Source organism: Salvelinus namaycush, unplaced genomic scaffold, assembly GCF_016432855.1.
Source record: "Salvelinus namaycush isolate Seneca unplaced genomic scaffold, SaNama_1.0 Scaffold291, whole genome shotgun sequence".
In the NCBI taxonomy this organism is placed as follows: Eukaryota; Metazoa; Chordata; class Actinopteri; order Salmoniformes; family Salmonidae; genus Salvelinus; species Salvelinus namaycush.
The window spans coordinates 225,616-246,881 of record NW_024059797.1 but is presented as its reverse complement, the minus strand read 5'-3'; the positions used below and the strand labels follow the sequence as shown (position 1 = coordinate 246,881).

At 43.2% G+C, this 21,266-nt stretch overlaps 2 protein-coding genes across 2 annotated transcripts; both read right to left on the bottom strand.

The window, feature by feature from the left end:
• Positions 1 to 1,298: 1,298 nt before the first annotated feature.
• Positions 1,299 to 3,758, bottom strand: LOC120039679 (dynein regulatory complex protein 9-like). The gene is made up of 4 exons (XM_038985095.1): positions 3,609 to 3,758; positions 2,652 to 2,726; positions 1,503 to 1,634; positions 1,299 to 1,310 (listed from the first exon to the last, which is right to left on the bottom strand). The coding sequence occupies exons 1-4, from the start codon at positions 3,756 to 3,758 to the stop codon at positions 1,299 to 1,301; spliced, it is 369 nt and encodes a 122-aa protein (XP_038841023.1).
• Positions 3,759 to 3,762: 4 nt separating this feature from the next.
• On the bottom strand, positions 3,763 to 20,008 carry LOC120039678 (dynein regulatory complex protein 9-like). The gene is made up of 4 exons (XM_038985094.1): positions 19,739 to 20,008; positions 19,270 to 19,398; positions 4,031 to 4,113; positions 3,763 to 3,770 (listed from the first exon to the last, which is right to left on the bottom strand). Exons 1-4 carry the CDS (start codon positions 19,954 to 19,956, stop codon positions 3,763 to 3,765), a joined length of 438 nt encoding a protein of 145 aa, XP_038841022.1. The 5' UTR covers positions 19,957 to 20,008.
• Positions 20,009 to 21,266: the final 1,258 nt, after the last annotated feature.

Here is a 21,266-nt window from a genome sequence, read left to right as displayed (position 1 = left end):
ACTGGATGTGATTGGTTTCCTTGCTGGGCAGGTGGTGGTGATTTATTAAAGATTGTTCAATGATTACCTTGGTGGCTGCGTCTCGCTCCATATGTTCCTTCTCCAGCTTCCTGCGTAGGGCCTCTTTCTCAATCCTGTCCTCGATGACCACCTGCTCAATGTCTCTGTACTGGAACAGAAGAAAGTACAAAGACCGAGTCAATATCCAGAGTACAATTTCTGTTCCATACGGGTATACTTTCTAAAAGCGGCAATTTGCAGTCTATTTTAGTAAAAAGCTGCTATGGAAACTCATTACATGGAGCTCCTGATGAACAGTTCTTGTGCTGACGTTGCTTCCAGAGGCAGTTTGGAACTCGGTAGTGAGTGTTGCAACCGAGGACAGACATTTTTATGCGCTTCTGGACTCGGCGGTCCCATTCTGTGAGCTTGTGTGGCCTACCACTTCGCGGCTGAGCTGTTGTTGCTCCTAGACGTTTCCACTTCACAATATGGGCACCTACAGTTGACCAGTGCAGCTCTAGCAGGGCAGAAATTTGACAAACTGACTTTTTGGAAAGGTGGCATCCTATGACAATTCCACGTTGAAAGTCGCTGAACTCTTCAGTAAGGGCCATTCTACTGCCAATGTTTGTCTATGAAGATTGTGTCACAGAACAATGAGACAGATATTTCACCAGATGTGAAGCATCTGCTTGGCGTTTCCACTCAGTACCAAATATGGTAGTGAGAGGAAGCCCACTGACCTGCAGTTGGAGAAGGTGGATTTTGGCCGACATTCTGCACATTTTCTCCTTGATGAAACATTTGATCTCAATACAGTTTTCTGTTCCCAAAACTACAATCTGTTATGAACAGAGTGGACTATGTTTTGTAGACTTTGCAAAAGGGTAAAAGTTTTTTAAAATTGCGTTGTTTAGGAGTGCAAGGGTGAATTGAGTTATTGCACAGGCGCACTTCACAGAGTAGGCGTTCCCCGACGGAAATATGTAGATGCATGCTAGAACGCGCCAATATATTGAAAACGACAGACTGTGGTCTATCTCGGGTTTAGTTATAGAATCCACTACTTTGAAGGGGTGTCCACATACTTTTGGCTATGTAGTGTACAATTCATTTAAAAGTTAAAAAAACGTATGTAGCAACTGCAGATTTCCCCTTTAATGATCTGAGGACTTGTAATAACAGTTTATTTGCAGGTGGGATGTGCAACTCAATAATAGGACGGTGTTCCTAATGTTTGGTATACTCAGTGTATATCAGGCCTACTATCCTATTCATTACCTAGTGTCAGTGCGCTAAACCGTATACTACAGAAAGAAATGGGTTGTGAGCCATGCAGACCAGGCTTGTATTCATTAGGGCACACCGAAGCAAAACATTATTCAATGGAAAATGAAAACTACTGTTTCTTTTTAGAAAAGTCCAGGTGGTCCCTCCCTATTTCAGTCTGTTTTTCCCTGTTTGGTGCCTAATGAAATCAACCCAGGCTTTGTCCTCACTTTCTTGGCCAGCTCCTGGAGCTGGGAGAGATTGTTAGCTTTTTTGTTCCTCAGGCTGTTGAGCTCCTGCTGCTTGTCCTCCATGTCTCTCTCATAGCGCTCCATCCACACCTCCAGCTTCTCATCCAGACTCTGAGAGGTGCACACAAACACACATTGTTGCAGCTTCACCTGACAGACAAATATGGCTCTGCTGACGGCCGCTGTCCACTGTTTTGTGGTTCTGAAAGTCAGATTTTGCAGTGATTTGATCTGCAGCTATTCGTGGTGCTAAATCCCAGCTATGGCCGCTATTGCTCTAGAGACAAGGGCTCATCAATTTCTTGTACAGCTCCCCCAACACATTTTTTGTGATTAAAAATGTTTTAATTGCTATTGCTGTCGTAAAGGTTGCCGAACCCTGAATAGGTGCTAGGGATTGATTTGGGATTCTACTATTGCAATAAAATAACAGCATTTAGATGGCAGCTCCAGCTCCTAACCTACTCATTCAAGGGTTTTCCTTTATTTTTAACTATTATCTACATTGTAGAATAATAGTGAAGACATCAAAACTATGAAATAACACATATGGAATCATGTTGTAACCAAAAAAGTGTTCAAATAACTCATTATATTTTATACTTTAAATAGCCACCCTTTGCCTTGATGACTGCTTTGCACACTCTTGGCATTCTCTCAAACAGCTTCACCACCTGGAATGCTTTTTCAACAGTCTTGAAGAAGTTCCCACATATGCTGAGCACTTGTTGGCTGCTTTTCTATCACTCTGCGGTCCCGACTCATACCAAACCATCTCAATTTGGGTAAGGTCGGGGTTTTTGTGGAGGCCTGGTCATCTGATGCAGCACTCCATCACTCTCCTTCTTGGTCAAATAGCCCTTACACAGCCTGGAGGTGTGTTGGGTCCTTTTCCTGTTGTTTTTTAACACTTTTTTGGTTACTACATGATTCCATGTGTTATTTCATTGTTTTGATGTGTTCACTATTATTCTAGAATGTAGAAAATTAGTAAAAATAAAGAAAACCCTGGAATGAGTAGGTATTTTAACACTTTTGACCGGTACTGTATATGTCACACAAAAGATAAATTATGCTCCTATACACAAGTCATGTCATGCCATTTTCCAACCACCACTGCACACGTACTGTCTGATGTTTCTTGAGGAAAGTCTCCATCTCCATATGAACTCTCCTCTCCTCCTCCAACCTCTCCTGCAGTAGCTGAGGACAGAGGAACAATGATTACACAGATGCACATGTAGTGGTAACCATCTCTGTACATCCAAACCTCACAGTTACTACAAAGTCTGTAGCCAAGTCACACCAAAGGCTCTGTCCAGAAACACCCCCTAGCCACTTGTGTAGATCTGAAAGGATGGGATAGCTACAAGAAATGTGTAGGTATTAGCAAAAGCAATACCTACCCAATTCTATGAGATCTTCATGGGTGGCCTGGAACAAGAATTCATCCCTGGCATTTCATCCACACCAGCCCCCATCACTACATGCGCCGCCAACTCACCCCCCCCCCCCACACCCCACACACACACCCTGACCCTACACACCCTAATTAGACACTGGGAGCAGTGTTGACACATGACATTTAAATACATATGTGCACTAAGTAATATCATAGGCTAATTAACTTGAGGTTCAACATCAGAGGAAGTGGAAACTCAATACACATTAACTAGATGGCTGTTGCCCACTGGTCAGCCAAAAGCTCATTATAGATTAGTAGAACATAGAAATTGCGCAAAACTCTGTACAACAAATCTTAACAGGCCCATGGGCCGCCGGCCATGTCTTTATATAAAAATATATATTTGTGTGTGTGTGTCAATTTCGACCAGCCTACCCAACAACAAAAATGGTCCAGCCCATCTGGCATTTGTCAGAATTGCCAATCCGCCACTGCATGAGGCACTTAGACTGCGTTTACACAGGCAGCCCAATTCAGATCTTTTACCACTAATTGGTCTTTTGACCAATAAGATCAGATGTTTGCCACTAATTGGGCAAAAGATCAGATTTGGGCTGCCTGTGTAAACACAGCCTTAGGGGCTAGGGGATGATTCTGGACAGTGCCACAAAGACACACACCCTGATCTCTTCCTCCAGCTGCTTCTCAGAGTGTGTGTTGATCTTCTGTCCCTGGTACACCAGCAGCTCCGCGCTGCTCTTCACATACTTCCTCTCCAGCCCAGTCTTAGCCTTCCTCCCGTGTAGCTGGTCCTTCAGGTGGGCAGTCATCTCCTCACGTCGCTAAAGGGACAACATTAAGACAGTTTGCGCAAAGTATTACATAAGTTGCCAATACTTTGTCATGTATTTACCTGAGAATGAAAAACCGGGAGGCACCCCGATTTTCAAAGACATCGACATCTGACACCCTCAAGGAACTTGGAGCACCACCAAGAGTCAGTCAATGTGTAGCCTAATTCTAATCTTGCCCATTACTAGATTGAAAATCATATCGGGCACGTGAAGGAATGTGTCTCCGTTGTCTTCCTCAGTTATGGTACCTGCAGCTCCAGAGTTTTTTTCCTTGCGGATGTCAAGCAGCTGTCTCTGAAGAGCTTTGGTCCTCCGCCGGCTGCCCTCCTCCCTGCAATACACACAGACAGCAATCAGGCTCAATGTGTAAGTGTGAGTAGACTCCTGGCATTCTCTCAACCAGCTTCATGAGGTAGTCACCTGGAATGTATTTCAATTAACAGGCGTCCCTTGTTAAATTGTTGAATTTATTTCCTTCTTATTGCATTTGAGCCAATCAGTTGTGTTGTTTCAAGGCAGGGGTGATATACAGATGATAGCCCTATTTGGTAAAAGACCAAGTCCATATTATGGCAAGAACAGCTCAAATAAGCAAAGAGAAACGACAGTCCATCATTAAGACATGAAGGTCAGTCAATGTGGACATTTTCAAGAACTTTGAAAGTTTCTTCAAGTGCAGTCGCAAAAACCATCAAGCGCTATGATGAAACTCGCTCTCATGAGGTCCGCCACAGGAAAGGAAGACCCAGAGTTACCTCTGCTGCGGGGGATAAGTTCATTAGAATTACCAGCTTCAGAAATTGCAGCCCAAATATATGCTTCAGTGTTCAAGTAACAGACACATCTCAACATCAACTGTTCAGAGGAGAATGTGTGAATCAGGCCTTCATGGTCGAATTGCTGCAAAGAAACCAATACTAAAGGACACAAATAATAAGAAGAGACTTGCTTGGGCCAAGAAACACGAGCAATGGACATTAGACTGGTGGAAATGAGTCCTTTTGGTCTGATGAGTCCAAATTTGCGATTTTTGGTTACAACCGCCGTGTCTTTGTGAGACGCAGAGTAGGTGAACGGATGACCTCCGCATGTGTGATTCCCATCGTGAAGCATGGAGGAGGAGGTGTGATGGTGCTTTGCTGGTGACACTGTCAGTGATTTATTTAGAATTCAAGGCACACTTAACCAGCATGGCTATCACAGCATTCTGCAGTGAAACACCATCCCATCTGGTTTGCGCTTAGTTCCACTATCATTTGTTTTTCAACAGGACAATGACCCAACACACTTCCAGGCTGGGTAAGGGCTATTTGACCAAGAAAGAGAGTAATGAAATGCTGCATCAGTTGACCTGCCTCCACAATCACCCAATCTCAACCCAGTGATTACTACATGATTCCATATGTGTAATTTCATAGTTTTGATGTATTCACTATTATTCTACAATGTAGAAAATAGTAAAAATAAAGAAACCCTTGAATGAGTAGGTGTGTCCAAACTTTTGACTGGTACTGTAAGTATTCAGACTCTTTACTCAGTACATTGTTGAAGTACCTTTGGCAGCGATTCCCACAGCATGATGCTGCCACCACCATGCTTCACTGTAGGGATGGTGCCAGGTTTCTTCCAGACATGGCACTTGGCATTCAGGCCAAAGAGTTCAATTTGGTTTCATCAGAGCAGAGAATCTCGTATCTCATGCTCAGAGTCCTTTAGGTGCTTTTTGGCAAACGGGCTATCATGTGCCTTTTACGGAGGAGTGGCTTCCGTCTGGCCACTACCATAAAGGCCTGATTGGTGGAGTGCTGCAGAGATGGTCGTCCTTCTGGAAGGTTCTCCCATCTCCACAGAGGAACCCTGGAGCTCTGTCAGAGTGACCATCGGGTTCTTGGTCACCTCCCTGACCAAGGCCCTTCTCCCCCGATTGCTCAGTTTGGCCGGGCGGCCAACTCTAAGAAGATTGTTGGTGGATCTAAACTTATTCCATTTAAGAATGGAGGCCACTGTGTTCTTGGGGACCTTCAATGCTGCAGAATTTTCTTTGGTACCCTTCCCCAGATCTGTGCCTTGACACAATCCTGTCTCGGAGCTCAACGGACAATTCCTTTGACCTCATGGCTTGTTTTTGCTCTGACATGCACTGTCAACTGCGGGACTTTATATAGACAGGTGTGTGACTTTCCAAATCATGTCCAATCAAATGAATTTACCACAGGTGGACTCCAATGAAGATGTAGAAACATCTCAAGGATGATCAATGATAACAGGGTGCACCTGAGCTCAATTGCGAGTCTCATGTCAAAGGGTCTGAATACTTATGTAAATAAGGCATGTTTTTTTATTTTTATAAAAAAATTGTTCACGTCATTATGGGGTATTGCGTGTAGATTGAGGATTTTTAAAATTTTGAATAAGTCTAACGTAACAAAATGTGGGAAAATCAAGGGGTCTGAATATTTTCCAAATGCCTTGCACAGTGCTTATTCTACATTTTATTCTGTTACTGCCTGAATTCAAAATGTATTAAATAAATAAAATGCTCACGATGTACACACAATAACCCTTTTTTTTTTATTTTTTAGAAATGTTGGCAAATGTATTTAAAATTACACCTACTCATTCAAGGGTTTTTCTTTGTTTTTACTATTTTCTACATTGTAGAATCATTTTGAAGACATCAACACTATGAAATAACACATATGGAATTATGTAGTAACCAAAAAAGTGTTAAACAAATCATTTGAGATTCTTCAAATAGCCACCCTTTGCCTTGATGACAGATTTGCGCACACTTGGCTTTCTCTCAACCAGCTTCATCTGGAATGCTTTTCCAAAAGTCTTAAAGGAGTTCCCACATATGCTGAGCACTTGTTGGCTGCTTTTCACTCTGTGGTCCGACTCATCCTAAACCATCTCAATTTAGTTGAGGTCGGGGGATTGTGGCGGGCCAGGTCATCTGATGCAGCATTCCATCACTCTCCTTCTTGGTCAAATAGCCCTTACACAGCCTGGAGGTGTGTTGGGTCATTGTCCTGTTGAAAAACAAATGATAGTCCCACTAAGCCCGGGTGGCAGGTAGCCTAGTGGTTAGAGCGTTGGACTAGTAACTGAAAGGTTGCAAGATCGAATCCCCGAGCTGACAAGGTAAAAATCTGTCGTTCTCCTCCTGAACAAGGCAGTTAACCCACTGTTCCTAGGCTGTAATTGTAAATAAGAATTTGTTCTTAACTGACTTGCCTAGTTAAATAAAGGTTCAATTAAAAATATATGTATTATTTTGACCTAAATTGCTTTTGTTTTAGAGATGAGTACTGAATTGGATTTAAAATTGTCCCATACAATAAGGGGATCTTCTATACCTATTAGAGGTCGTCTGATTAACTAGGGCCGATTTCATGTTTTCATAACAATCGGTAATCAGCAGCATGCTCGTAAGCATTCATTCAAACAGCACTTTCCTGCATTTTCCAGCAGCTCTTAGCAATGCTTGAAGCACTGTGCTGTTTATGACTTCAAGCCTATCAACTACCGAGATTGGGATGGGAATACTAAAGTGCCTATAAGAGCATCAAATAGTCTAAGGTACATTAAATACAAATGGTATAGAGAGAAATAGTCGACGCGTCATAATTCCTATAATAACTACAACCTAAAACTTCTTAACTGGGAATATTGAACCACCAGTTTTCATATGTTCAGAGCAAGGAACATAAACGTTAGCTTTTTTACATGACACATATTGCACTTTTACTTTGTTCCCAACACTGTGTTTTTGCATTATTTAAACCAAATTGAGCATGTTTCATTATTTATTTGAGACTACATAGATTTTAGTTATGTATTATATTAAGTTAAAATAAAAGTGTTAATTTAGTATTGTTGTAATTGTCATTATTACATACACATATATATAAAAAATCGGCCGATTTAATCGGTATCAGCTTTTTTTGGTCCTCCAATAATCGGTATCGGCGTTGAAAAATCATAATCGGTCGACCTCTAATACCTACAGTGGGGCAAAAAAGTATTTAGTCAGCCACCAACTGTGCAAGTTCTCCCACTTAAAAAGATGAGAGAGGCCTGTAATTTTCATCATAGGTACACTTCAACTATGACAGACAAAATTTGGAGAAAAAAAATCCAGAAAATCACATTGTAGGATTTTTAATGAATTTATTTGCAAATTATGGTGGAAAATAAGTATTTGGTCACCTACAAACAAGCAAGATTTCTGGCTCTCACAGACCTGTAACTTCTTCTTTAGGAGGCTCCTCTGTCCTCCACTCGTTATCTGTATTAATGGCACCTGTTTGAACTTGTTATCAGTATTAAAGACACCTGTCCACAACCTCAAACAGTCACACTCCAAACCCCACTATGGCCAAGACCAAAGAGCTGTCAAAGGACACCAGAAACAAAATTGTAGACCTGCACCAGGCTGGGAAGACTGAATCTGCAATAGGTAAGCAGCTTGGTTTGAAGAAATCAACTGTGGGAGCAATTATTAGGAAATGGAAGACATACAAGACCACTGATAATCTCCCTCGATCTGGGGCTCCACGCAAGATCTCACCCCGTGGGGTCAAAATGATCACAAGAACGGTGAGCAAAAATCCCAGAACCACACGGGGGGACCTAGTGAATGACCTGCAGAGAGCTGGGACCAAAGTAACAAAGCCTACCATCAGTAACACACTACGCCGCCAGGGACTCAAATCCTGCAGTGCCAGACGTGTCCCCCTGCTTAAGCCAGTACATGTCCAGGCCCGTCTGAAGTTTGCTAGAGAGCATTTGGATGATCCAGAAGAAGATTGGGAGAATGTCATATGGTCAGATGAAACCAAAATATAACTTTTTGGTAAAAACTCAACTCGTCGTGTTTGGAGGACAAAGAATGCTGAGTTGCATCCAAAGAACACCATACCTACTGTGAAGCATGGGGGTGGAAACATCATGCTTTGGGGCTGTTTTTCTGCAAAGGGACCAGGACGACTGATCCGTGTAAAGGAAAGAATGAATGGGGCCATGTATCGTGAGATTTTGAGTGAAAACCTCCTTCCATCAGCAAGGGAATTGAAGATGAAACGTGGCTGGGTCTTTCAGCATGACAATGATCCCAAACACACCGCCCGGGCAACGAAGGAGTGGCTTCGTAAGAAGCATTTCAAGGTCCTGGAGTGGCCTAGCCAGTCTCCAGATCTCAACCCCATAGAAATTCTTTGGAGGGAGTTGAAAGTCCGTGTTGCCCAGCAACAGCCCCAAAACATCACTGCTCTAGAGGAGATCTGCATGGAGGAATGGGCCAAAATACCAGCAACAGTGTGTGAAAACCTTGTGAAGACTTACAGAAAACGTTTGACCTCTGTCATTGCCAACAAAGGGTATATAACAAAGTATTGAGATTTTGTTATTGACCAAATACTTATTTTCCACCATAATTTGCAAATAAATTCATTAAAAATCCTACAATGTGATTTTCTGGATTTTTTTTTCTCATTTTGTCTGTCATAGTTGAAGTGTACCTATGATGAAAATTACAGGCCTCTCTCATCTTTTTAAGTGGGAGAACTTGCACAATTGGTGGCTGACTAAATACTTTTTTGCCCCACTGTATGTTTTGTCGGAAATAGTCAGTTATAAATACTTCTGTCCTAGTTAAAAACAAGTTGTCATCCATTAGGCTTTAACTACATTTTCAATATCCTAGCCCACGTGGAAATTCTGTAAGAGTAATATATATGCCAATTATTTGATGCTCCGACTGCAATCTGTCCCCTATCAACACTAACTTTTGGTGCCAGAGAGAAAGTAGTCAAGACGACTAAATTGATTGAGCCTCTGCCATGTATATCTCACTAGGTCAGGATATTTAAGCCTCCATATATCCACTAGTTCCAATATATCCATGATATTCGGGATTTCCTTAAGTGTATGAAGGGGATAGTTTGTAGTGTCATTTCCTTTACGGTCCATAGCGGTATTTAAAACCGTAATATAATCTCCCACCATGATAATACAGTCTTGTATAGCTTGTATGGTTGATAAACTATTATATATATTTTCAAAGAAGCGTGGATCATCATAATTTGGTCCGTAAAGGTTAATGAGCCATATCTGTTTATGGTCCAATAACATACACTGCTCCAAAAAATAAAGGGAACACTTAAACAACACAATGTAACTCCAAGTCAATCACACTTCTGTGAAATCAAACTGTCCACTTAGGAAGCAACACTGATTGACAATAAATTTCACATGCTGTTGTGCAAATGGAATAGACAAAAGGTGGAAATTATAGGCAATTAGCAAGACACCCCCAATAAAGGAGTGGTTCTGCAGGTGGTGACCACAGACCACTTCTCAGTTCCTATGCTTCCTGGCTGATGTTTTGGTCACTTTTGAATGCTGGCGGTGCTTTCACTCTAGTGGTAGCATGAGACGGAGTCTACAACCCACACAAGTGGCTCAGGTAGTGCAGCTCATCCAGGATGGCACATTAATGCGAGCTGTGGCAAGAAGGTTTGCTGTGTCTGTCAGCGTAGTGTCCAGAGCATGGAGGCGCTACCAGGAGACAGGCCAGTACATCAGGAGACGTGGAGGAGGCCGTAGGAGGGCAACAACCCAGCAGCAGGACCGCTACCTCCGCCTTTGTGCAAGGAGGAGCAGGTGGAGCACTGCCAGAGCCCTGCAAAATGACCTCCAGCAGGCCACAAATGTGCATGTGTCTGCTCAAACGGTCAGAAACAGACTCCATGAGGGTGGTATGAGGGCCCGACGTCCACAGGTGGGGGTTTTGCTTACAGCCCAACACCGTGCAGGACGTTTGGCATTTGCCAGAGAACACCAGGATTGGCAAATTCACCACTGGTGCCCTGTGCTCTTCACAGATGAAAGCAGGTTCACACTGAGCACGTGACAGACGTGACAGAGTCTGGAGACGCCGTGGAGAACGTTCTGCTGCCTGCAACATCCTCCAGCATGACCGATTTGGCGGTGGGTCAGTCATGGTGTGGGGTGGCATTTCTTTGGGGGCCGCACAGCCCTCCATGTGCTCGCCAGAGGTAGCCTGATTGCCATTAGGTACCGAGATGAGATCCTCAGACCCCTTGTGAGACCATATGCTGGTGCGGTTGGCCCTGGGTTCCTCCTAATGCAAGACAATGCTAGACCTCATGTGGCTGGAGTGTGTCAGCAGTTATTGCAAGAGGAAGGCATTGATGCTATGGACTGGCCCGCCCGTTCCCCAGACCTGAATCCAATTGAGCACATCTGGGACATCATGTCTCGCTCCATCCACCAACGCCACGTTGCACCACAGACTGTCCAGGAGTTGGCGGATGCTTTAGTCCAGGTCTGGGAGGAGATCCCTCAGGAGACCATCCGCCACCTCATCAGGAGCATGCCCAGGCGTTGTAGGGAGGTCATACAGGCACGTGGAGGCCACACACACTACTGAGCCTCATTTTGACTTGTTTTAAGGACATTACATCAAAGTTGGATCAGCCTGTAGTGTGGTTTTCCACTTTAATTTTGAGTGTGACTCCAAATCCAGACCTCCATGGGTTGATACATTTGATTTCCATTGATCATTTTTGTGTGATTTTGTTGTCAGCACATTCAACTATGTAAAGAAAAAAGTATTTAATAAGAATATTTCATTCATTCAGATCTAGGATGTGTTATTTTAGTGTTCCCTTTATTTTTTTGAGCAGTGTATTTACATTCACCCATCTACCTTGATGATCTGTTTGGACAATTTGCACATTCGGATCAAAATTACTGTTAATTAATATCATTACCCCTTTCGAGTTTCTTTGCCCATGGGAGAAATATATTTCGCCTCCCTAGTCCTTTTTCCACACAACTTCATCTAAAATAGTTGAATGAGTTTCCTGTAAACAATATATATTAAACTTCTTCTCTTTTAGCCAGGTAAATACTGATCGTGTTTTCTTATTATCTGCTAAGCCATTCATTATAACTGGCTATACTTATTTCACCATTTACCATATTGAGATACAAGTTTCAAATCTATTTATCATAATATATGTTTGTAAACTCACCATTTAAAAGTACCATAGTGATTGAGTGTCCATATAGCTATACCATGATATTTGCATTGCTACTAAGTAAACCTCCAATTGTTCCCCACTATTCAGTTGTTCCATCACTGAGCCCAACTCAAGAAAGAACTTGATATACAGTTGAAGCTGTTTGAGAAGGCATGCAAAACGTAGCAATAATAGGGAGATTTGATTAACCATTGTCACGTCCTAGCTGATGAAACTCAGCTACACCCCAACGGTCCCCCGTTGTGACCATATTCCCAAGCATCTCTGTGTTGTCAGACCTTTGCCACCAGGGCCACAATAATATGCCCCCTCTCTGATTGTCCGAGTGTGACCCCCTCCCCATTGGTTACTGCAGCTAGTGTTGCCAGCACTGCCACTGCCTGGGTGGGGACACCCCACTGGAATCTCCACCAGTTAGGTACAAGGTCTTCAAGGTTCTCATTAGCAGCTTTGAGAATTTCCTTGTATATTATGCTCTCCCATCAGGGGGATTTGGCTTTGTAGGACCAACCCTGCCAGGCAGGCTCAGAATCTTGAGTGTGTGGTGCTGCTTTAGTAGGTCTCAGACCACATTCATCTTTCTGATTTGGCTGCGTATAGGCTACTTACGGTAGGTCCATAAAACAGATAAGGACTTCTCCTTAGCGTATGGGTCGCTCAGGTATAGGGTTGGGGATAGGCCAATAAATAAATCAACTACATGTATGATATATTTTAAAATGTATATCCCACATCTGCACAAAATTGAAAGCTCTCATAACCCCTGCTCACAAGCACACATGGGCTCTGGGATTTGCAACCACTATCCTTTTTCACTGACTCAACTCCACACTTTTTCAAACACAAAAACACACACCCCACCTTCCATCACAATACTCCTGCACATACCCACATACTGTGTCCTCTGTGTTTTATCTCTTCCATGTTGATTCAGTACTTTTGTGTTCCAGTTCCTTGTATTTTAAGATGTACAATTTAGTTAATTATCCTTTCTTCAATGCTATCTTATCAATTCATAAAATACAATAAATGGAAAGTCTAATACTAATTATTTTTCCAACATTCCCTACCTAGAATGGTATAGTGTAGTTGTAGTATATTTATTTAAATTGTTGTATTTTATTGCTTTTCTAGATATTTTTTTAAATTACAATCCCAACCATGGCTAATATTGAGTGTTTCATTATTAGAAACCTCTATGGGAACTTTGTAATATTTAGAATAGCCACGGAGTAGTCTGTGTCTCGGAACATTTGGTTATCAATATACAGTTTATAGACTACGAGAGCTACACTTTTCCTTTTTAATATCTTCTCCTTGAAGATTGGGTACAGAGCTTTGCGCCGTTCTGCAATTTCCTTCGGAACTTATCATTCATGTCTATTTTCATGCCAGTGAGTCTTTTACCCAGGCTTTCAACCATTATTTTATCTTTAAAGAAAGCAAATTTGGCAAAGATTGGGCGCTCATATCTCGGGTCCTCTCTGTCCGAAACAGTGTACACGTTCAAGTTGGATTTTGTCAACAGCTTCGCGTGGGTTCTGAAGCGCTGTAAGAAGGAATTCCTTCACCACATTTTCAGGAACTTCTCCTTTTTCTTGGATAGCAGTAAGTACCATATTTTCTCTCATAGATCTATTCTGTATGTCAAGTAAGGCTTCTCTCAGAAAGATGTTCTCCTTTAAGTTCATTTAACGTCCATTTCAATCTTATTGACTGTCCCTTTAAGCTTGTTTGTTTCTTTCTCCATTGTCGCAGCTTTTTCGTCACTCGTCTCGAGGCTCGCCTTCAACTCCTTTATATATTTCCTAACTAATTCAAGTACCGTAATTGCTGGACTATTAAGCGCACCTGAATATAAGCCGCACCCACTGAATAAAAAAAAAAAAGTATTTTGTACATAAATAAGCCGCACGTGTCTATAAGCCGCAGGTGCCTACCGGTACATTGAAACAAATGAACTTTACACAGCCTTTAAACGAAACACGGGTTGTAACAAAAATAAATAGGCTTTAACGAAACACGGCTTGTAACAAAAATAAATAGGCTTTAACGAAACAGGCTTGTAACATTTTTTTTTTTTTTTTTAAATAGCAGTAAACAGTAGCCTACCAAGAAAGTCCTTGGTCACTATCTTCCTCCTGTGCACTGAAACCACTGAAGTCATCTCCTTTGGTGTCGGAGTTGAATAGCCTCAGAATTGCTTCATCCGATGTTGGATCGTTTTCATTGTCGCTCTCCTCACTTTCATCCGGAGGCAAATTCCCCGCTGAGCTCATGCTGCCCTCTTCAATACGCAGCAGCTCCACGCTGTCAGGACCCACTGGCAGACTTGACCATAAGTCGCTCTTCGCATGCGGCCCGTTTTAGTGAAGGATTTCTCCCCACTTGTCATCCAAGCCTCATTTTCTAGTTCGGGCCATCTGCTTTTCTTTCCTCTGAAAGCTTTTGTTGTCTTTTTGCACTAAGTCAGTTTCTCACGCTGCTGTTTCCAACGTCTTATCATCGACTCATTAAGGCCAAGCTCCCGTGCAGCAGCTCTATTTCCTTTTCCAACAGCCAGATCGATCGCCTTCAAATTGAAAGCTGCATCATATGCATTTCTCCGTGTCTTTGCCATGATGAGGGTGACAAAATGACTACCGTAATCAGAATGATGGAAAGTTTGAGCGCGCTCGATTTACGTCACATTATGTGACGGTGCTCAGTTTTTTGGCGGCATGAATTTGTGAAAGCGGGAAAAATCCATAAATTAGCCGCGTCATTGTATAAAGCGCAAGGTTCATAGCGTGGGAAAAAAGTAGCGGCTTATAGTCCGGAAATTACGGTATGCAGTTTGTCATCGATCGATTTTAAAAGATTGGTTTCCACCGTAACCATTCCCGGTAGTGAAAAGCATAAATCGTCTGTGTCCGTCAGTCTCATTTTCTTTTGGAGATTGGTTCTCCTTGTTTACTCTGTCATGTTTGGTGTTGCTTGTTGTTGTAATATTTGTCGATACATTTCTTAAGCCTGATGAGTTGTTTTGTGTTATCCAGATTGAAGGTTATTACCCACGAGTATGTAAAGTTCTAATATTTAGTCTTACAGATATTGAATATATTATGATTCTATCTTGAGGCAATCTGCACCGCTGTGTAGAGTCTGCCATCTTACCTCCGTTCCCATCTAGTGGATTTTTTTTTAACACCGGCTATTTCTTTTCACTTTGTCATACAGGCCAGGAATATGGAGTGAATGCAATGTTGTTGATCTCTTTGTATTTCCAAGTATTGGGATCATGTTATGGGTATGCTTGTCACCGGCAGGAACTGAGGAGTTTGTTAGGATCAAAATAAATATGAAAGAAGAAAAGCCCAGTTAAAAAGTTACAGAGAAACCCACCTCAGTCTTCTGTGAACAACTACACACATTTTTATGCAAAAGACACCAGAAGGGCTTTCCAAGAGGTGTTGACTGTTCCTGAGTGGTCTAGTCTCAGTCCTGACTTAAATCTGCTTAAAAAAAATCAGAGACGAGGTTTAAATATCGCTTTCCGTCAATGATCCCCAACCAAATGTAATGAACTTTCGCAATTTTGACAAAAACAATGGATATATTTTGCCCTAAGAGTTGTGCAAAGTTGGTAGAATTCACAGCTGTAATGTCTGCCAAAGGTGCTTCCACCAAGTATTTAAGATTTACGTCGGCCTCAGCCCGATCAAATCCTGCCAGTCTGCACAGCGCGATATCAACCCAGAGCATATCGGACTGATTTTTCTCCACGATATCTCCGGATTCCTACCGCAAGCTCTGAAACTTTACACCGGATCATCGCAGCTAGCTAGCTGCTATCCGAGTGGCTAAAACTGGCTAACGTTTATGTCCCGAAGCAAGCACCAGTTAGCCTGGAGCTAGCCTCGAGCTAGGCCCATCACCTGGCTAGCCGCAGAGATCCATCAGTCAATTCCTGGGCTACAATACCTCTTTTGCAATTTGGCCTGGACCCCTTTACTGCCGACACGGATCCACGCTGATCCATTACAACTGGTCTGCCGACGTAACCGTCCGAGGGGGTTTCTACAGGCTCTTCCGTTGCGACGTCCCCCTGAGGCCCATCTGCTAGCCTGCTAGCCCCGGCCTGCTAGCTGTCTGAATTGCCGTGTCTTCAGCTCGCCAACTTACTCAATGGACCCTATGATCACTCGGCTACACATGCCTCTCCCTAATGTCATTATGTTGGTTAGTGATTATTGTCTTATTTCACTGTAGAGCCTCCAGCTCTGCTCAATATGCCTTAGCTAGCCCTTTTGTTCCACCCCTCACACATGCGGTGACCTCACCTGGCTTAAATGGTGCCTCTAAGAACAAAACCTCTCTGATCGTCACTCAATGCCTAGGTGTACCTCCACTGTACTCACATCCTACCATACCCTTGTCTGTACATTATGCATTGAATCTATTCTTCCGCGGCCAGAAATCTGCTCCTTTTACTCTCTGTTCCAAACACACTAGACGACCAGTTCTTTTAGCCTTTAGGCGTACACTTATCCTACTCCTCCTCTGTTCCTCTGGTGATGTAGAAGTTAACCCAGGCCCTGCAGCCCCCAGCATCACTCCCAATCCCCATGCGCTCTCATTTGTTGACTTGGTTTCATGCATGTTAACATTAGAAACATCCTCCCTAAGTTTGTTTTATTCACTGCTTTAGCACACTCCGCCAACCCGGATGCCCTAGCTGTGTCATAATCCTAGCTTAGGAAGGCCACCAAAAATCCTGAAATTTCCATCCCTAACTATAACAGTTTCCGACAAGGTAGAAGTGCCAAAGGTGGCGGAGTTGCAATCTACTGCAGAGAGAGCCTGCAGAGTTCTGTCATACTATCCAGGTCTGTGCCTAAACAATTCGAGCTTATACTTTTGAAAATCCACCTTTCCAGAAACAAGTCTCTCACCGTTACCGCTTGTTATAGACCCCTTCAGCCCCCAGCTGTGCCCTGGACACCATATGTGAATTAATCGCCCCCATCTATCTTCAGAGTTCGTACTGTTAGGTGACCTAAACTGGGACATGCTTAACACCCCGGCCGTCCTACAATCTAAGCTAGATGCCCTCAATCTCACACAAATTATCAAGGAACCTACCAGATACAACACTAAATCCGTAACCAACCTCTTAGATATCATCCTGACCAACTTACCCTCTAAATACCTCTGCTGTCTTCAACCAGGATCTCAGTGATCACTGCCTCATTGCCTGCGTGCGTAATGGGTCCACGGTCAAACGACCACCCCTCATCACTGTCAAACGCTCCCTAAAACACTTCAGCGAGCAGGCCTTTCTAATCAACCTGGCCCGCGTATCCTGGAAGGATATTGACCTCATCCTGTCAGTAGAGGATGCCTGGTTGCTCTTCAAAAGTTCTTTACTCACCATCTTAAATATGCATGCCCCATTCAAAAAATGTAGAACTAAAAACAGATATAGCCCTTGGTTCACCCCAGACTTGACTGCCCTTGACCAGAAATGTGCATCCTGTAGCACTAATTCCAAAAAGTTTTGGGACACTTAAGTCCATTGAGAATAAGAGCACCTCCTCCCAGCTGCCCACTTCACTGAGGATAGGAAACACTGTCACCACCGTTAAATCTCCGATAATCGATAGTTTCAATAAGGATTTTTCTACTGCTGGCCATGCTTTCCACCTGGCTACCCCTACTCCGGCCAACATCTCAGCACCCCCTGCAGCAACTTGCCCAAGCCCCCCCCCCCCCCCCCCCCCTCGCCGCCTCCCCCACCCAAATACAGACAGCTGATGTTCTGTAAGAGCTGCAAAATCTGGATCCCTACAAATCAGCTGGGCTAGACAATCTGCACCCTCTCTTTCTAAAATGATCTGCCGAAATTGTTGCAACTCCTATTACTAGCCTATTCAACCTCTCGTATCGTCTGAGATCCCCAAAGATTGGAAAGCTGCCACGGTCATCCCACTCTTCAAAGGGGGAGACACTCTAGACCCAAACTGTTATAGACCTATATCCATCCTGCCCTGCCTTTCTAAAATCTTCAAAAGCCAAGTTAATAAACAGATCACTGACCATTTCAAATCCCACCATACCTTCTCCACTATGCAATCTGGTTTCCGAGCTGGTCATGGGTGCACCTCAGCCACGCTCAAGGTCCTAAAAGATATCATAACCGCCATCGAAAAAAGACAGTACTGTGCAGCCGTCTTCATTGACCTGGCCAAGGCTGTCGACTCTGTCAATCACCGCATTCTTATCGGCAGACTCAATAGACTTGGTTTCTCAAATGACTGCCTCGCTTGGTTCACCAACTATTTCTCTGATAGAGTTCAGTGTGTCAAATTGGAGGGCCTGTTGTCCAGACCTCTGGCAGTCTCTATGGGGGTGGCACAGGGTTCAATTCTCGGGCCTACTCTTTTCTCTGTATATATCAATGACGTCGCTCTTGCTGCTGGTGATTCTCTGATCCACCTCTACGCAGACGACACCATTTTGTATACATCTGGCCCTTCTTTGGACATTGTGCTAACAAACCTCCAAACGAGCTTCAAAGCCATACAACACTCCTTCCGTGGCCTCCAACTGCTTTTAAATGCTAGTAAAACTAAATGCATGCTCTTGAACCGATTTCTGCCCGCACCCTCCCGCCCGACTAGCATCACTACTCTGGACGGTTCTGACCTAGAATATGTGGACAATTACAAATACCAGGTGTCTGGTTAGACTGTAAACTCTCCTTCCAGACTCACATTAAGCATCTCCAATCCAAAATTAAATCTGGAATAGGCTTCCTATTTCGCAACAAAGTCTCCTTCACTTATGCTGCCAAACATACCCTCGTAAAACTAACTATCCTACCAATCCTTGACTTCGGCAATGTCATTTACAAAATAGCCTCCAACACTCTACTCAGCAAACTGGATGTAGTCTATCACAGTGCCATCCGTTTTGTCACCAAAGCCCCATATACTACCCACCACTGCGACATGTTTGCTATGCTCTCGCTGGCTGGCCCTCACTACATATTTATTTTTTGGGAAAATGTTCTATAACTTTCTTTCACTTTGAAAATGTGGAGTAGGTTGTGTAGATCTATCGGAAAAAACATCAAATGTAATCCCTTTTTAGATTGAATTTTAAGGCAGACACTGTATGCAAGTCCTATAATAAGCAAAGACAAATTATAGCTCTGTTTTCAATCAAAATAAAACAGGCTCATAGAAATGGCTGGAACGGTATCATACACATCCATGCATTTGATACCATTCCATTTACAACATTCCAGATATTATTACAAGCCACCCTCCCCTCAGCAGCCTCCTCTTTGTGTGGGATTTGAAAGAATTTGACTATTGCCTGCACAGACAATGAATTATTAGCCTACATATTCATATTGACCATAACCTGACCTGATTATTATGTCCTGGAGGTTGGCCTTCCTTCTTTTCTCTTCTTCCACAGCGAAAAGCAAGCTGTGAAAGGTCCCTTTCTCTTGCAGCTCTGCCAACACATCAGCAATCACGTGACCCACAAACTGACTGTATGCCAGGAAGACAGAGAGAGAGAGAGAGAGAGAGCATGATCGTTATGTATGAGGTAGATGGCATACAGGGTACTTTTTGGATTCACAGTTAATACAGTCTGCTCTGCACCTTGGAAATGTTTGACAAATGTAAACAATGGCAATGTGTTTAGTTCAGTGGTTAACCTGAAAAAGATCCCAATGAAAAGTTGTCTCGTGTGCATAATAAATCATAATACATCTCTGTTTGAAGCACAGAGTTGTGGGCTTCTATTTTATTAAATTGTCTGGAACCTAGCTCTGGTCCAAGTCGGAACGTGCACTAAAGCCCCGAACAAGAGCTATCTGGAACCCACCTGTCTCTCTGCACCTTGGCCAGGTTGTCAGGGGACAGTGGGTCCTCCTCTAGCGTGCGGTTCAGTTCCTTCTGGGATCTGTGCAGCTCACGGGTGGCATCTGACAGTCTCCCAGACTCTCTCTCAAACTGACGGGCTGCTTTCAGGTTCTGCTCTGCCCCTTTCTGCTGTTCAAGGACCTGTCCAATGTCGGCTGACACAAACTTCCACAAAAACATATGAATACGGGCTGAATAGGAGAAAATTACAGCTTAGATAGCAAGCATACCATTAATTTGCTAAAGACGCATCATCGCTTGAAAAAGCCAATTGACATTAGCTCCGCGTATAATGTTAGCTGAGGATAATCAGATAATACCTTATCAGCTTCTGGACGACCCCTGTAGGTGTCGGGCATGATGTGACCCAGCACTGCCAGCTGTGCCTCACAGTCCTGGAGCACTGTACACACGCTGAGCAGCTCTACCCCAGACAAAGGAACCGACATCCTGATGGTCTGTGAACACTGAATTCGAGCGAAATTAGCCAAGCAATTTACAACATCGCCTATCTAGCTAGCTACTAACGATACCGTTTTCTAACTGTGCCATTTTTGTGTTAGAAAATATCCTGGGCAAAATGCTCAATAACACAATCAACAGATTCGTAGCTAGGTATATTTCTTACGTGTCTTCACGGAACGTGTTGAAGTTTACTAGCTATATTTATGCACAATAAAAGGCCAGTAGTTTAACTAGAGCATAGTTTAGCTTGTCTAGCAGCACACTTGGTAGTTTACCCCGGTTACCCTGGTAACGCACAACATTTGATTATTGTTTTCAAAAAATGACAAATTCTTATCTACTTTGATTATTATGTTGTGTGAAACGCACGAGAATGCAATAAAGTGACAGTTAAATAGTTAGATACAAATAAATACATGTTTTGATTATGCGTTTCTGTCGTAACCGACTACGTGAATTTCCCAGCATTCCATTCCAATTTCCTTTTCTGCCATTTTTCTTACAGTGAAGGTGAGAATTACAAAAGGCCACTTTTATAAAATCGAAATGTCTATGTTATTAAGTCTACATTTGGCATAATGTAGTATAACTCACTCACACAAACACGAGTCCAGCTCTTTGGCAGATTTTCAGTCTGTGTTGTCTCTCTGTTCAGTTTTTCACAAATGTTTTTTGGCCTCCTCCACGTCTCCTGATGTACTGGCCTGTCTCCTGGTAGCGCCTCCATGCTCTGGACACTACGCTGACAGACACAGCAAACCTTCTTGCCACAGCTCGCATTGATGTGCCATCCTGGATGAGCTGCACTACCTGAGCCACTTGTGTGGGTTGTAGACTCCGTCTCATGCTACCACTAGAGTGAAAGCACCGCCAGCATTCAAAAGTGACCAAAACATCAGCCAGGAAGCATAGGAACTGAGAAGTGGTCTGTGGTCACCACCTGCAGAACCACTCATTTTTTGGGGGTGTCTTGCTAATTGCCTATAATTTCCACCTTTTGTCTATTCCATTTGCACAACAGCATG

What these genes read in the sequence shown, in the direction of transcription:
- LOC120039679 (XM_038985095.1), bottom strand. Translation starts at nt 3,758, where the DNA reads ATGACTGCCCACCTGAAGGACCAGCTACACGGGAGGAAGGCTAAGACT. An exon ending in AGCTGGAGGAAGAGATCAGG is followed by an intron (nt 2,727 to 3,608) that starts GTGTGTGTCTTT and finishes CTCTGTCCTCAG; the next exon opens with CTACTGCAGGAGAGGTTGGA. An exon ending in TCCTCAAGAAACATCAGACA is followed by an intron (nt 1,635 to 2,651) that starts GTACGTGTGCAG and finishes TGCACCTCTCAG; the next exon opens with AGTCTGGATGAGAAGCTGGA.
- LOC120039678 (XM_038985094.1), bottom strand. Translation starts at nt 19,956, where the DNA reads ATGTTTTTGTGGAAGTTTGTGTCAGCCGACATTGGACAGGTCCTTGAA. An exon ending in GCCAAGGTGCAGAGAGACAG is followed by an intron (nt 19,399 to 19,738) that starts GTGGGTTCCAGA and finishes CCTGGCATACAG; the next exon opens with TCAGTTTGTGGGTCACGTGA. An exon ending in CTCCAGGACATAATAATCAG is followed by an intron (nt 4,114 to 19,269) that starts GTCAGGTTATGG and finishes TGTGTATTGCAG; the next exon opens with GGAGGAGGGCAGCCGGCGGA.